The sequence below is a fragment of the Hydra vulgaris genome, chromosome 02, assembly GCF_038396675.1.
Source record: "Hydra vulgaris chromosome 02, alternate assembly HydraT2T_AEP".
Classification (NCBI taxonomy): domain Eukaryota; kingdom Metazoa; phylum Cnidaria; class Hydrozoa; order Anthoathecata; family Hydridae; genus Hydra; species Hydra vulgaris.
Genome location: NC_088921.1, coordinates 44,801,915 through 44,818,532, shown reverse-complemented (window position 1 = coordinate 44,818,532; position 16,618 = coordinate 44,801,915). Strand labels below are relative to the sequence as shown.

The following is a 16,618-nucleotide window of genomic DNA, read 5'->3' as shown; positions in this document are numbered from 1 at the left end:
TGATAGAGTATCCCTAGTTTTAAGCAATATTTAGGAGTTTAAACCAACCCCCCTCCCCGACGTCAAAAAATGAGTGTCTATGCTACAAAGTTAACTTTATCTGAAACTACAGATCAAAGTTATGTGAAAGTTACCTGATACATACCTTACTATACGAATTTTTTGAAAATAATAATAACTTTGTGCAGATATTAACTGAATAATTTTGATCACCCTTATTATGCAACCATTCCACTGTGCCTTCCTATTAAACATAGTAAATTCAATCTTATAATTTATTTTGTGAGTAGCCTTAACTGCTTTAATCAACCATTGTTGAAGATTTGAAAATTCAGATCCTAACCTCAAAGCAAATAGGACTCTTTTCTGTACTGAAGTTTAATGGCCGGCAAATGGGGGTACATGATAGTCATTTGTTCAACCAAATTGTTTGGTTGTCAACAGTTAGTTTTAAAGGCACCATAACAGTTTGAAACATGTTTCCTTTGATCACCGAAATTATTCTTTTCTTACAAATTTCTTTAATCCTACTTACGCCATGTTTTTTATTTAATTTTCAATAAGTCTCGTTCTGTTGAAGTTTTCGAATTTATAAAACTACTCTATTTACAATTTAATACTGACAATAAAATTTTAACAGTAATAATAATACGGACATTTTTTGTCCGTATTCTTATCTCCATGTTTTTCGGAACCGAGAAAATCAAGTTCAAAGTTTTAAATAGACCTGCAGATCAATTAACATAAAAAACGCAAACAAAACCGATTTGAGTTAATTTCCTATACATGCTACCACAGTTTCAAAGAAATTGTATTAAAATATTTAAAGTGCAGGTATCTGAATTACTACACTCTGATTTGGAGATAAAACAATGTAATACACACTTATTTTATAAAATACAGTGTTTTTTTATTCTATCTCCATTTTCTGATAAAAAATATAATAAAAGCTAGTATTTTTTATATATATATATCGTGGCAAAATTATTCTATATTTTGGCAATTAAAGTACGGTAAGATACATATCTGTTTTATTAGAAAAAAATCTTATTTTACACTAGCAAACAAATAATATAAACATGCTATTTTGTCTAAAATTTAATTCTTCAGAGAAGATAAGTATTATATTATCTAAAGTATGTACCAAGATCTTCACAACAAAATAAAACTTTAGTTATAAGTTCTAAAAGCATAACATCTAAAATACATTGCACAATAAAAAGATTTATCTTAAAGAATAATTAGTTAACCAGCACTTCTGGTTAGTCCATTAAAAATATAACATTTCAGTAAGAAGCCCATTTAACAACATAACATATAAAACATTATTTTGACAAAATAAATTACTTTAAAACACTCTTATAAAATGCAATATTTAAAGATGCTTTATCTGGATTTGGGAAACAATCTTAAAATTCATATAGCCTGCAATAGCTGAAAAATGTTTGAAATCCAATTTTATACAGAAAAAATATATTTTTTGGAGAGCAGGAACTGTTCTTATTACACCAAGGAGACTAAATATTTCAACAGCGAGTGCTATATCAATCTGACTATCGATATTGTTAATCTTTTGTATACTAGAATTCCCTGGTTCAAAACTTTTGTTAAATTACTCTGATTTTTGGGCAACATATCAAAAACTAACATAAGGCGATGGGAAAATGACTATTTTATTGATGGTTTGATGAAGTTTCTTCTTAAAGTCGTTCAGCTCAGTTTTTACATGTTGTCCATAGGCTAAAAATCAACAAATATACGTGTTCATTTTTCATCACTGATATTCTGCGTGTATTTAGTTGTTGTGTACATTCATGTTAGAATTTTTTTTTTTGGTTACAGACTTAAAGTCTTTTTTTTTTTTGGTTACAGACTTGAATGAAACATTTTCTCCCTTACTATTTTTATACGGCAGTTCAGTTGCTTTCTCACATTCTGCGTCCAAGTTTTAGGTGGATGTTTTACCTTTAAAGTTTTGTTGTTGTTTTTCTGTAATAAAAACTTCCGCATCTACCATTTTGACGTAAATAACTTACGATCGGATAAAACGGAGATAGCATAACATAATTTTAATGTATAATCAGGATTAAGGAGATAGAACAAAATGCAATGTCAGGTATAGTAAGTCATTTTTTTTTTTTTTAACTGATTTATTTATGAAAAATAAATATTTTATCTGTAAAAAGAAAAAAAATTGACCAAATTCAATTTTTTTGATTTGTGGAGAACAAAATAATTCTAACCTCGTGATTATTCTTTTGCTAAAAAAATTGCAATAGGATTATTACTATTCTTTTGCTAAAAAATTCTATTTAAACATCTATTTGTTTTGTAAGGACACGTAAACTAGTAAGTATTTCGAATTTGATTTAAAATCTTGTCCTTCATTTTGAAAGTTCTGTTTTGAGTTGTACTATTTAAATTTTTACAGATTCTTCAAATAAAATTTGCATTTTATGGTTATATACAGGATGCTAAAAAGACTAATTATTTATATACAATTTGTTTCAACCATAACCTTTAATTGTTTCATTTCCTGAATATTTAACAATTATTATCATTTTTAATTAATTCGTAAAATAATAGTTGGTAAATATTCCGGAAATAAAAAACAATTAAAGATCATGACTATCAGTATTTCTAGCATCCTGTATAATACACGCATAATTTTTTTAAATTTTCAACAATCAGTTATATTTCAAATGCGAATGGACTGTTTCCTCTATAAGAAATAACCGCAATGCATTTTGGTCTATGTATTCACCGAAAATAAACAAACGTTATTATGTAAAAGGAATAAGCACAGTTGTTAGCTATGAAAGCAATTTGAAACATGACTTAAATATTACTAAAATTGAAGCAAGTTTTTTTTAAATAATTTTGACCATTTCTCAATCAGTATTTCGAAAAATAACTAATCTAAATAAGATAGATGCTGAAGGAGATGTACTGCAGCAAACAAGTTCAAGATTATGATGTCTTTACTTGCCACCTGATTTAAGTCAAGTAAAAGTGCACAAATAATTAATCGTAGACGATATTTCTACAGGTTTTGAAGCCAGAGGTGCTTTAAAACATTAAACTTTTGGGTATTCGCTATTTAAAAAAGATTTTGTTAAATAAGTTGTTAAGTCAATGTTGAAATAAATTACTTTCTTGTTGGGGCAATGTTGCAACTTCAATGGAAAAAAATCAGCACCTTATTTATATACGCATTGTCAAAACAAAGGAGACTTTATATGCTAAATGTAATTGTAATGCTGATATGGAAGGATGCTGCAAACATATTGCTGCTTTATTATTTCAATTAAATTACCAAGTAATTAAATTCATTCTCCATTCGATAAAACATGCATAGAAGTATTGCATCAATGGAATGTTCCTGCTGCTAACAAAAATTTAGAGACAATTAAACTTTTTATTGTTTCTTATGAAAAGAGTGATTTTAAAAAAGATTGAAGAAACTCACTAATGCACTTTTATGTATCAAATAATGGAGACGTGAAACAAAGTATCCTTATTAAAAAAAAAGATATAGTTATAGCTGAAGCTTGCTAAAATCAAAAAAAATTTTTTTGATGTTTTTTTTAATAAAATTGCAGTATAATTGAACACAGAAAGTTATGCCACTGCGGTATTTTAATGTTATCGTTGACTCACAGTAATATTTTTTTGATGAAATCAGTTATTACAAAGTTTATCAAAAGATATTTTGTCACTTGTAATTATTTTATTTAAATCTTTTTAAGTTTAATTACTTGACTGCTTCTTTAAAATTTTTTAACGCTTATGTGTTTTTTTTTTATTTTTATGGTGAATACAAAGACCAAAATGCATTGCGATTTCTATTGACTTTAAACAAAATCGTGCAATTTTGCGCAGCAAGATTTTTTAATATTGAAAAACTAAGTTAAAAACACTGAGAGATCATGTGGATTTTTTTTATACTTAACTTTATAAGAAGTTAATAAAAATAATAAGTCTAATGTCTTTTATTTAGGGTTATATAAATAAAAATATTTTTTTTTTGCATAATTCTATAAAAAAATGTTTTTTTTTTTTTTTAGAGATTAAGAAAAAAAAATTTTTTTTTTAGCCTTAACATTTAGCTGGGTCGTCCATTAATTAATCACGCAATTTTCGACCGTTTTTGACCCCTCCCCCCTCGTCATATAATCGCAACACTTTAGTAACAAGTCCTGTATAAGTTGTCACAAAACCACTACCCTCCTCCCTTAGAGCATGCGTAACTTATGGACAACCCCTTGTCCCTAGAATGAAATGAAGTTTTAGTTTTAATTAGTTTAGCGCTGCATTCTCCTATGTAAAAACCGAGACAATGGCAGCCATACCTTAATATCATTTAAAAATGTAAATAAAAATTCGCGAAATTCACGCTATTTTACCTTTCTATCATTATGCACACTGAATTACTTAACACTTAATGTGTTTTAAACACATTAATACATAAACACCAGTGTGTTTTAAAGTATAAGTTACATTATTTCAAAGCATTAGTAACATTACCGGAAAACATTAGCGATAAGCAGAAAAGCTTTATGACAACTATATAATCTAAAGATAAAGAGATAATAATTACTACTTGATGAAAAAATGTTATCGCGGTTTCCATAAATGGATTAATTTTTTTATCATACTAAAAAACAAAACAAACTCAGACATTTATTTTTAAAAATTCTGAATAAAATTAACATAAAAGGATTTAAAATAAATATTTTAACATCAAAGCTTCTGTATAAATCAATATATGTATATCAAAATGTATAAATACAATATATATACAGTGTGTATATGTATATATATATATATATATATATATATATATATATATATATATATATATATATATATATATATATATATATATATATATATATATATATATATATATATAAATAGAACCACCACAAATTTTATAAACAAAAATACACTAAGATTTAAGTGTAATCAACAGAACAAGTTAAAGAGGAAATCATCACCAATAAAAATATCCACAATAAAAAGCAGAATAAAATTATTTCCTAAAACATTATACGTTCTCTACTTTATCCACAACTTTTCAGGTAAAGACCTTCTGTGAGTTGGAGTATATATATTTTCTTTAACAATTTCATTTCTTTTCATATCATCTGAATGCGAGGTTTTCAAAGGAGAATAAAAAACGTTAATTCCCTCTCCTTTAGTTTTTGTTGCATTTCTTAACAAACTCATTGATGTATTTAAAAAGCCTTTCATAGAACTTTTTTCTTCTATAGAAAAACTTTTGGATTCAACATAAGTGTAAAGATTGTCAATTGACTTTGAAGAACGCAAACTTACAGACTTTTTATCTACAGACTCTTTCGTATTGATAACCGGTGAAAAAGAAAATGTTCTTGTCGCATCAGATGACGGTATTCGTCTCCCAACATTACCAGAAGAAAAACTTGAATAAACACCAACATTTCTTTGAAACGAGTTGTCCTCATTTGAAGCTGCAATAAGTTCTTTCTTAAAACTCAATCCAGCTAAATCGGATAAATTGATTTTCATGAAAGTCTGCGTTACAGTGGAAACTGTTTTTTTTTTAAGAAGAGTTGTATTTATTGTCGAAGAAGTAAAATAAATATCGTTCTACAAAATGAAAATTTATGATAAAACTAATGTTTAAAAATAAAGGAGAATAAAATAAGTTTTTACAAAAATCAATTTTTCAAGGAATAAAAAAACCTTGGCTGTAATAAGCATAAGATCCGGTACACAAAGTGTATGTACTAAACTTCCATTCACCATTAAACGAATTTCAATTGAGTTATCTGAGAATCCCAACAAAAATGGGAAAGCGCAGACTAGATTAATTAAAAATTCAATAGTATTTCGATGTATTACAATAAATTATAAATTAAACCTATTGTTATTAATTCAATATTACCTATATTTTTGGGTGCATTATTCCAATAAAAACTTGTTATCTCTGGGAGTATATCATGAACTCGAACAAAAACTGATGAATCTAAATAAAATCTAATAGTTTGTTAAGTCTCGTAGTTATATTATAATTTATATTATATATAATTTGTCAAAAAAAAATTTGAAGTACTTTTTAATGATGCTATTTAAAAATTTTTTTTAGATTTAATTGTAAAATTTATACAAAAACAAAAAAGAGATTGTCAAGTTTTCCACTGCAAAGCTACACTGTTTTAAAAAATAAATCAATAAAAAGCGTTTTACTTACGACTGTACGTGAGAAGTAACTCTGGGTTATCTTCATCAAACACATCTAATGCTGATACGATCTTAGGTTTCTAAAATTTTAATTTTTTTTTTACATTAACGGTTACAAAAAAAAAAGATGCTGTAAACTTTTTAAAGAAAAGTGAAACATTTAAAACTACATAATAATTACTGAAATACAAATTATGTTTTAGACTAAGTGTATTTTAGTGACTTCTCAATAAATCTTTGGATGCAATAGCTATGGCTCCAACTTTTTTGTAAAAAAACTTGGTGCCAGAAACTTAGCTGTGAATTATTTAATGTATACTAAAGTTTATAAAACTGTTAAATACTATTTATTACGACATTTTATTTGTAACAAAAATTTACATACCATGTAGGGCTGGGTTTGGAAGCTACTTTAAATGTATATAGAAAATGGGATACCACCATAAAGGAAACACCATTATCATAGCCTATCCTCCCCTCAATTTTAAATATATTTTGAACCATATTTTATATACATATTTACAATATGTTCTATCACATTGTTCTAACTAATATTTTTGTCTGGTCGTTTAAACTATCCTCAAGTCAGTAATTTAAGACTGACTTGTGACTATTTAGATAAGTTAACCTATCCACAAGTCAGTAAATTACTGACTTGTGGATAGGTTAACTTATCTAAATAGTTTTATCTCTACTACTGTTATAGCTATTTGATTCTACTATTTGGTTCTGCTATTTAATTCTACTACTTGATCCTGCAAATCCAGAATTAAAACTGGAGCTGCAATTAAAAACTTTGATGCCAAAGAACCAGACAATAGCTAATAGCTATAGCCCTTATCTAAATATTTTTATATCAGCTCACAAACTTTGGTATCAAGTAGGATTGACTGAGGCAATTTGACCATATGAACAGGTTGGTAGTACTTCAATTCCTTTTTCAAAAAAATGTGACATCTTTTTAAAGATTTTATGATGAGTAAATTTTGAACAGTTTGTTTGATGTGTTTATACTCACTGGTGCTTGACAATATGACAGTACCAAGTTTAAAGGTTATTTTTATTAAGTTTAAAGGTTTAAGAATTATTTTATTATAATATTACACATTAGCAATTGATGGTTTAAGGACAAAATTATTTTCACTCTAAACATGAAGATGGGGCAGGTAGGCCCAACGCAAACAAGGAACGTTGGCCATAAATGAAAACCTAACCTAAAAATTTTTTAATATTATTAAATAGTTTTTTTTAGTAACTTTTAAGTTTTGAAATAAAAAACAAACACGAGCTATTAAACAAAACAAGATGTTTTTTTAGAATTTGAGAGTTTTACACAAATTTGTTTCAACAATCTTTTAACTTTGACCATTTTTTTTATTCTGAAAAAAGTAAAATAATGTAAAAAAAAAATGTATATACACCATTTTAAAATATATATACACCATTTTATACCTATGGGTCATCTTACCCAATAACAAGTTAGGTTGGCCCAGGTAACATGACCTAAAAAAACTATTAACTATAAGTGTATTAAAAATAAAATATGAATTTTTGATAACATTATTTTCAAATAAGTCTTTTCTTATTTAATATGAACTTTTCAAACATGATTCTTATTTTAACACTTCAAAGAAAAAAATTTGAATCTACAGTATTTATCCTACAGTAAAAAATTGGAATAAAAACAGGTCTATCCTACAGTAAAAAATTGGAATAAAAACAGGTCTATCCTACAGTAAAAAATTGGAATAAAAACAGGTCTATCCTACGTTAAAAAATTTGAATAAAAACAGGTCTATCCTGCAGTAAAAAATTTGAATAAAAAAAAAATAACAACAAAACTATCATTAAATATTTTCTTACCCTGTACATTATAATATTCTTTATAACTGAAACTTTCTCTGTTTTTACATTTATAACATCAAAACGAAAACGAAGACCCAAACAAAGAATGAGATCTTTGTTTATATCTGTAGTTATGGTAATAGTTCTTGGAGGTTCACTCACAATTAAATTCTACATAAAAAAACTCATAATTTAACTCTACATTAAAAAAAAAAAAAATCTACAAAAAAAAAAAAAAAAATTAAATTCAACATAAAAAAAATAACTCACTATTAAATTCTACTTAAAAAAAAATAAGGAAACAAACATTTACAAAAATATAAGCAAAACAGTATACTAATTAAACACCAAAATTTTATAAAAATTTAGGTGGTTTTAATGCAAATAAAAACATTGTTGAACCAATCATTTATTCAATGATTAACTTCAATTTTTAGCCTCTGATGAAATAAAGGCTAAAAATTTGATAACATAAAATATTATAACATAAAAATAAAAACAAAAAACTGTAAATATTTGTATTTTTGTAATTGCAACTAATTTAAAAATATGTTAATTAAAAAGAATATGATCAAAACTTTTATTATTGTTCTGCAGCATTTATTATTATTATTATTAATGTTACAGTAACAATTATTATTGTTATTATTAACATTAATGCAACAATTATTCTTGTTATTATTGTTACTGCAGCAATTGTTATTGTTACTATTATAGATGCTAAAAAATTATTGTTACTATGGCAATATTTTGTTTATAAAAAAGTAAAATCACCCTCTCTACTTCAAATCCAGCAGGTGGTTGAGAACCACTTCGATTAATTTGTGAAGCATACCAAACTGTAGATTCATTCCATTGAAGAAGTGAGATACGCCTTCCAACAGCAAATGCCAAACAAATTTTAGGTGATACTTGAGAAGATAACGTATACACATGTGACCCTTTAAATTGTGATACAATTGAGAACAAATAGATATTACATTATTATAATTAACAAATAAAAAATACTATACATTGTTACGACATAATATGTCTGGCAGATCTGAGGACATATTTTCAGACATATTTTCTGCCGACATAAAATATGTCCCACATATTTTCCCACATATATATAAAATATGTCAGACATATTTTCTGTCGACATATTTTGACATAATTTTATGTCTGAATTATTTTCTGCTGACATAAAATATGTCAGACATATTTTTTGTCGACATATTTTGACATAATTTTATGTCTGAATTATTTTCTGCTGACATAAAATATGTCAGACATATTTTCTATCGACATATTTTGACATATTTTTATGTCTGAATTATTTTCTGCTGACATAAAATATGTAAGATATATTTTCTATGGATATATTTTGACATAATTTTATATCTGAATTATTTGCTGTTTGATATTCTTGAAGAAAAAATCAATCTAACAAATTTATTGCGCATTTCAACTTAATTTACAGAGTTAAGTAAAAATAGTTTAACAAATTTGTTGCTTTTTTGCAATCAATTATAATTGAAGGTCAACAAAAAAATTTTTTTTTTTTTGGTGCCGAGCAAACAATTTGTTTTTTGGATTGCTTTTCACATCTTGATTTCAAATATGCAACTCATTTTTTACCATCACGTCAAGTTGTAAAGATATTTGGGTTCAGATCTTTAATATTTGGGGTAAAGTCCCTAATATTGTCAAAAAAAAAGTTGTTCAAAAGTATGTCAACTTGGGTCTCAAAAAAAGCGTATTTTAGAAGATAGTATAGAGATTTTAGAAAATATAAAAATTTTTCCTTAAAATTTTTTGGCAAAAAAATTATTTGAAATAATGCTAAAGACTCTTAAAAAAATGTCAACAAAATGTTTTTTAGCAATAATACAAAAAATACTTATTTTTATTACAAACGAATAACATCTTTAAAATCTCTATGAAAATACGCTTCTTTTGAGACTCAGGTTGACATACTTTTGAACAACTTTTTTTTCGACAATATTAGGGACTTTACCCCAAATACCCCTAATTTTAATAGTATTTGATAGTATTTGATAGTATTAATTAGTATGGATTAGTATTGGCGATTTCCCTTATTAGAATGTAAAAACCATCTCAAGCTGAGTTTTTATTACTGAAAATGGTTTTTATTAATATGACTAAACTTAAAATTATTCTCTTGATTAAAATAATATTTAAAAAAAAACATTTTTAGTTATTTTTAACTAATAGTTGATTTATTCAATAAATTATTCTCCATTTTTGACTTTAAATCGTAAGGAAAACGAAAAAAATAATTATTCCAATATATATTTCACTCAAAACATTTTATGCAAGTTTATGGCAGTTAATTATGCTGTTATAATGCAATTGTCAATTATTTTATTGTTAAATAAATCATAACTATTATAACTAAAAGTATATTATTCGTAATTAGTTATAAATTATTACCGGTTAGTCTTCTTAATATGAATTTAATGAGCTGAATACAACTTTTGTGAAATATTTCAAATTCTTCAGCTTAAATGAATTTAATTTGGTACGAATTTTTTGAAATTCTGTGAACCGTTTTTTTCATAGAATCTTTTGAATTCAATTTTTCATAATGAAATCTATTTCAGGATCAACTAATAATTAAAAATAACTGTAAAAGTTTTTTTTTATTATTATTTTAATCAAAGAAATATTTTAAGTTTAGTCATACTAATAAAAACCACTTTCAGTAATAAAAACTCAGCTGGAGATGGTTTTTACATTCTAATAAGGGAAAGCGCCAATACTAATCAATACTAATCAATACTATCAAATGATGCCTCAATACTAGTCAATATTAGTCAATACTATCAAATGTCAATATTAGTCAATACTATCAATGTCAATATTAGTCATAATCAATAAATAAGTCATAATCAATAAATAAGTCAATAAATGCCAATATTAGTCAATACTATCAAATGATACATCGCTAAAAAGGGCAGAAAAAGACCTTTATGAAACAACTGATGTTTGCTTATAGGGTTTAAAGTAAAAGTTTTATGAAGCAAAATTGGTTGCAAAGACATAAAATTATGTCAAAATATGTCGATAGAAAATATGTCTGACATATTTTATGTCAGCAGAAAATAATTCAGACATAAAATTATGTCAAAATATGTCGACAGAAAATATGTCTGACATATTTTATGTCAGCATAAAATAATTCAGACATAAAATTATCTCAAATTATGTCGACAGAAAATATGTCTGACATATTTTATGTCAGCATAAAATAATTCAGACATAAAATTATCTCAAATTATGTCGACAGAAAATATGTCTGACATATTTTATGTCAGCAGAAAATAATTCAGACATAAAATTATGTCAAAATATGTCGATAGAAAATATGCCTGACATATTTTATGTCAGCAGAAAATAATTCAGACATAAAATTATGTCAAAATATGTCGATAGATAATATGTGGGACATATTTTATGTCGGCAGAAAATGTCTCAGACATATTTGACAGATAACAACCCTGATTGTTACAATTAATAAATAAAACAATAAAGCCAATAATAAAATACAGAATATAAATATGATACAATGCCAAAGTAATAACAATATTTGGTAATTTATAATTTATATTGGTATTTAGATAAAAAATATTGTCTTAATCACTAGACAAGTTTGATATTAAAACTTTCTACTGTTTCTATTGTTTGCTCAACAACTTATGGTGATTTTGTAATGGAAAAAATGTGCAATAACTACCTTGCTGATTAAACAACTTTGCTTTATGCATGCAATAACTTCAACAGTAATGTAGTTTATGACAAAATAAAACTGAATAGAAACTTAAAGTGATCAAAAATTTAGTAAAAGTCTCCAACCAATCATCATAGGTACTGAAATAATTTTAAATAGAGGAACTACATTATGAACAGCTGACACATTGAAGTTAAAGAACACAATGTTCAAGATTATCAAAAATACTTTTATTGTAAAAAAAACTTAAAAATGGAAAAAAAATAACTTAAAGATGAAAAAAAAAAGAAGACCTTATTGGTTTATAGTGATTTTTATATAGTTTAATTTTCTATTTTTTCCTCATCCAAAATGATTTGCACGCATCACTTATTTTGTTTGCTGTATAAAACCTAATTTAATTTAGTCAAAAAAACATTTGATAAACTTTTCTTTCATGAATGACAAAATTGCAACAAAATATTGACAAAGTTGTTATGTCATCTAAATATTAATACGAATTTCTTAAAGTTCACATGGTTTTGCAAGTCTGCAAGAAAATTGGATTTAGAAAATTTTTCTTAGATTTCTTAGTTTTAATAAATAAAGGTTTGTTTGTTGTTGGTTGTTTACTGTTATTGTCTGTTTAGATTTAAAAGGGGTTGGAAATGACTGGTAGAGTACAGACAAAACTGAACAGTATTTTCTGTGCAGTATTGTCTTAAGCCTTTTTCAGAACATTTCTGTTTGCTAACTAAGCAAGTTTTTTTTTTTTTTTTAAGAAAAATCAGAACGAGCTAAAGCCCTTTTTAGTTACTTCACTTTATTGTTATCTTTTATTATGTCTAAAATTAGAAGGGCTAATGTTGATTATATATAATATAATAAGTTAATGTTCATATACATTATATATGAAAATTCCAATGGATGTTTATATATAATGTATGTCAATTTTACTTGATGTTGTGTTTACAAATGTACTTATTTTTATACACAATTATTCTTTTACTATTAAACACCAGATTTTTATGTAAAAAATTTAACAAAGCCAATTTTGTAAGTGGAATCCCAGAATCCAAGTTCAAATCTTACAGGTTTTTTAAATAGAACATAAACTTTAAAAAAAATATCAATTACTAATAGTGGAATGATTGCTCATGATTTGCTTACATTACTTTACATAGACTACTTTGACTTGCAGTATGTGTGTATGTGCTGCCAGATAATATATCAAATTAAATTGCTAATAATGATTTATTTACTTATAATCTGCATTATGGATTGCTTACTTCAAGTTTCTTAATAATAGTAACATTCAAATGAATCATTAGAATTCTTGGCTGAATGATTGAAATCAAAGAAAGTTATTTGTATTTATCGTATAAAAATTATGAGATTTTTTCTAGATCAGCAAATAATTACCAGCTCTCTTGGTCAAAGCGTCAAATTTGCACTCCCTAATCAAAAATTGCAATGTGTGTGCAATTGCAATTTAAAAAGAAAGTTAAAAACAATAAAATATAAAATCTTGAAAAGGCATGCACTGCAAAATAAAAAAATAATTTAAAATATATAAGTTCTTGGAAAAACTAGAAATACAGAAAAAAAAGAAAAAAAAATTTGACAAAAATACAATACAATGTTAATTTATTAGAATAAAAATACCTTTTGAACGTTTAATATAATATTTTAAACAATGCCTTCTGCATAAAATAAAATACTTTTCCACATGTAATTCAGATAAAGGTATTACATAAATACGACCATCTAAATTTAAGTATATTTATTATAGTTACTGTTGTTTTATGTTGCGTATTTATATATATGTTATAATTCTGTTGCTGCAAAAAGATAAAAAAAATGCCAAAAAGGAAAAAGACAACAAGGGATATGTTTAATTTATTTTAGTTCCTAGTTTGTTAACTATATTTAGAAACATTTCAAGTTATAAAAATTTTTTGTAAGTGCAGACAGATACATGTGTGTCAAACTGTGGAAAATTATACTTTGACAAGTTTTCATGAGAAAAGCTTGTGAAAATTTTAAGACAATGATGTTTATCTGACAGGATAAACAAGGTATTGGTGCTGAGCCTTTTCGAAACGCCGGTAATAATAAACGCGACTCTGAGGGGAAGTTTATTACCACCACTACATAAATTATGATTACACAAAAGCAATAATGTTCTTTCTTTATCCTATACCTCCTATCATTTTATATTTATTCATTTTAAATATTGATATATTTATACATATGTATATTTATTTTAAGTATGTTAAACATTTGTATTTACTGTAGATTTATGGTTACTTATGTGTCCTGTTTTAATTACATTTCTATTACATGTGTGGTGTCTAAATTATCATTAATATATTTTACTACACGCTTTACTATAGTGTTCTGAACATCTGTTCAATATATATTTTTAAATTTTTTTATCCTTTCTCTCTTCCAAATTTTTTCCTTATTTCACTTGGGCTTGACAGCTCAGTCTAGTCCTTTGATGTATATTTTTGCATTTTTTTAAATACTTTATTAAAGTAAGTGTGTATATACTTTATTAAAGTATGTATATATATATATATATATATATATATATATATATATATATATATATATATATATATATATATATATATATATATATATATATATATATATATATATATACTTTATTAAAGTATATATATATACTTTATTAAAGTATATATATATACTTTATTAAAGTATATAGTGTATATACTTTATTAAAGTATATATATAAAAAAAACAAAGGTTACATTTTATGGTTTAAATTTAAGACAACCAAGCAAGAGTGTATATATATATATATATATATATATATATATATATATATATATATATATATATATACACTTTATTAAAGTATATATATATATATACTTTATTAAAGTATATATATATATGTATATATATATATATATATATATATATATATATATATATATATATATATATATATATATATATATATATATATATATATATATATATATATACACTCTTGCTTGGTTGTCTTAAATTTAAACCATAAAATGTAAACTTTGTTTTACATTCAGAATGTTTTTTTGCATAGGAAATTTAACCAGAAATAGACGACAATTGCTATTTTCATCCATGTGTAATAAGGTACCTAATAATAAAAAAATAAAAAGTTCACGTCCTGAGGTAACCTACTGGTATTAAGGGTGGTAGCCCTTTTAGTAGAAATTTTCGCTTCAAGATGGATTTTCTTCAAGAAGAAAATTGGCCTAAAATTGGTCAAGGAAATCACAGTAATCTGAGCAGAGCATTGCATGTCTGGTGTGGAAAGTTATCATCATTGGTCTCCTCTCTTACTACAAGAGTTGGGTTTTTAGAAGCAGAAAACAAAATTCAAAAAAAAAAAAAGGAACTTGCTTGTCTTTAAAAAAATAAGTATGCAAGCATCAATTATCAAAATAATACTTGCAGTGCTGATGTTTGGTTTTGTTAACAAAGAGAAGTTTAATCTAAACTTTATGCTGAATGTAAAGTTAGAAATAATGTTCTTCCAAATTCATTTTAAGGCTTGCAAGGGAGGCAACTTAATTGGGGCATTAGAGACGGAAAAAAAGATTTCTGGTCTGTGCAATCTAGCTCAATTCGATGGATTGAACAAAAAGAATGAAACACTAAACAAAAATGCTTATAGTCCTCTTATTCTATTATCTATTTTTTATCTGAACTCAAATGTCTTTACTTTTATCCAAGCTAGAGTTACATCATTGGATTACCCACACATCATTGCAATCACAGAAACGTGGTTCACTTCTACATCTTTAACAAATCTAGACAATTACACTGCATACTTTCAAAATAATTTGTGGAGGTGGTGTGGCCATATATGCTAGGAAAGATATACCTTCATTTGAATGGGAGTTCAGTGATAAACAAATGGATGAGCAAATATGGTTTCGAATTTCAATTGGAAATGATATCTTGTTAATTGGATGCATTTATTGCCATCCGTTTACTCAAAATGAGTCTAATTTACAAATTAATAAGTCAATAAAATGTGCTAAAGCTCTAATTGATGGTGATTTTAATCACAATTGTTAGTGATTTTAATCACAGTGATATTAGGTGGAGTGATTTGGGGCAATGTAAAAGTGGAAATCAGTCTAGTCAACTTTTTTTAGATACTATCAATGATTGTTTCCTATCACAGTTTGTCACTGAACCAACTTTTCTTAATAATACGCTTGATCTAGTGCTATCAGATGACCCTGATTGTATTTATGTCACAATTGGTATTCCACTTGGATGTACTCAGAAAAATCATTTTCACAATTCACTCTTATGGGAATACAGACTTAAATCATTGACTAAAACTTCAAGGCTACACAAAGTAAATTAATCTATAACAAAGGCGACTATAATGCAATTAATGAGAGCTTATAGGCAATCAACTGGCCAAACTTATTCTCGAATAAATCAGCTAACGAAAGCTTCAAATTATTCAAAGACATCATTCAATGTGTTACTTATTTTGAAGAAGAGTGATCCAAAATGGTTTAATTCTTTTATTAAAGCTGCGACTAAAGAAAAATTTAGACTATTTATGAAGTTATGCTGTGCTTCTTGTAAATTTAAAGACAGTATTTGAGTCTTATACAACAAACAAAATCATTTGGTCAAAAAACTTATGGCTGATGCGGTATTAAAATTTGAGAGTGAAATCATCATTGCTTGCAAATCTTGCCCGAAAAAGCTTTAATCTTATGTGAACAGCCAAAAGTCTTGTTAAAGTGTCATCCGATCTCTCTTTGACCACAATGGAACAAAGTTGTT

The 16,618-nt window shown here is 25.8% G+C and overlaps 1 protein-coding gene across 2 annotated transcripts in view; it reads right to left on the bottom strand.

Annotated features, from left to right (window-relative positions):
- Window positions 1-4,981: 4,981 nt before the first annotated feature.
- LOC100199749 (GTPase-activating Rap/Ran-GAP domain-like protein 3) overlaps window positions 4,982-16,618 on the bottom strand; it is a 63,006-nt gene continuing 51,369 nt past the window's right edge. For both annotated transcript variants that reach the window (XM_065791064.1, XM_065791065.1), the window contains exons 20-26: window positions 13,451-13,552; window positions 8,848-9,014; window positions 8,092-8,244; window positions 6,239-6,308; window positions 5,933-6,013; window positions 5,731-5,849; window positions 4,982-5,634 (exon numbers count right to left, since the gene is read on the bottom strand). In XM_065791064.1, coding sequence (XP_065647136.1) covers window positions 5,062-5,634; window positions 5,731-5,849; window positions 5,933-6,013; window positions 6,239-6,308; window positions 8,092-8,244; window positions 8,848-9,014; window positions 13,451-13,552 — 1,265 coding nt within the window. In that variant the 3' untranslated portion in view covers window positions 4,982-5,061. The remainder of the gene's footprint in view (window positions 5,635-5,730; window positions 5,850-5,932; window positions 6,014-6,238; window positions 6,309-8,091; window positions 8,245-8,847; window positions 9,015-13,450; window positions 13,553-16,618) is intronic.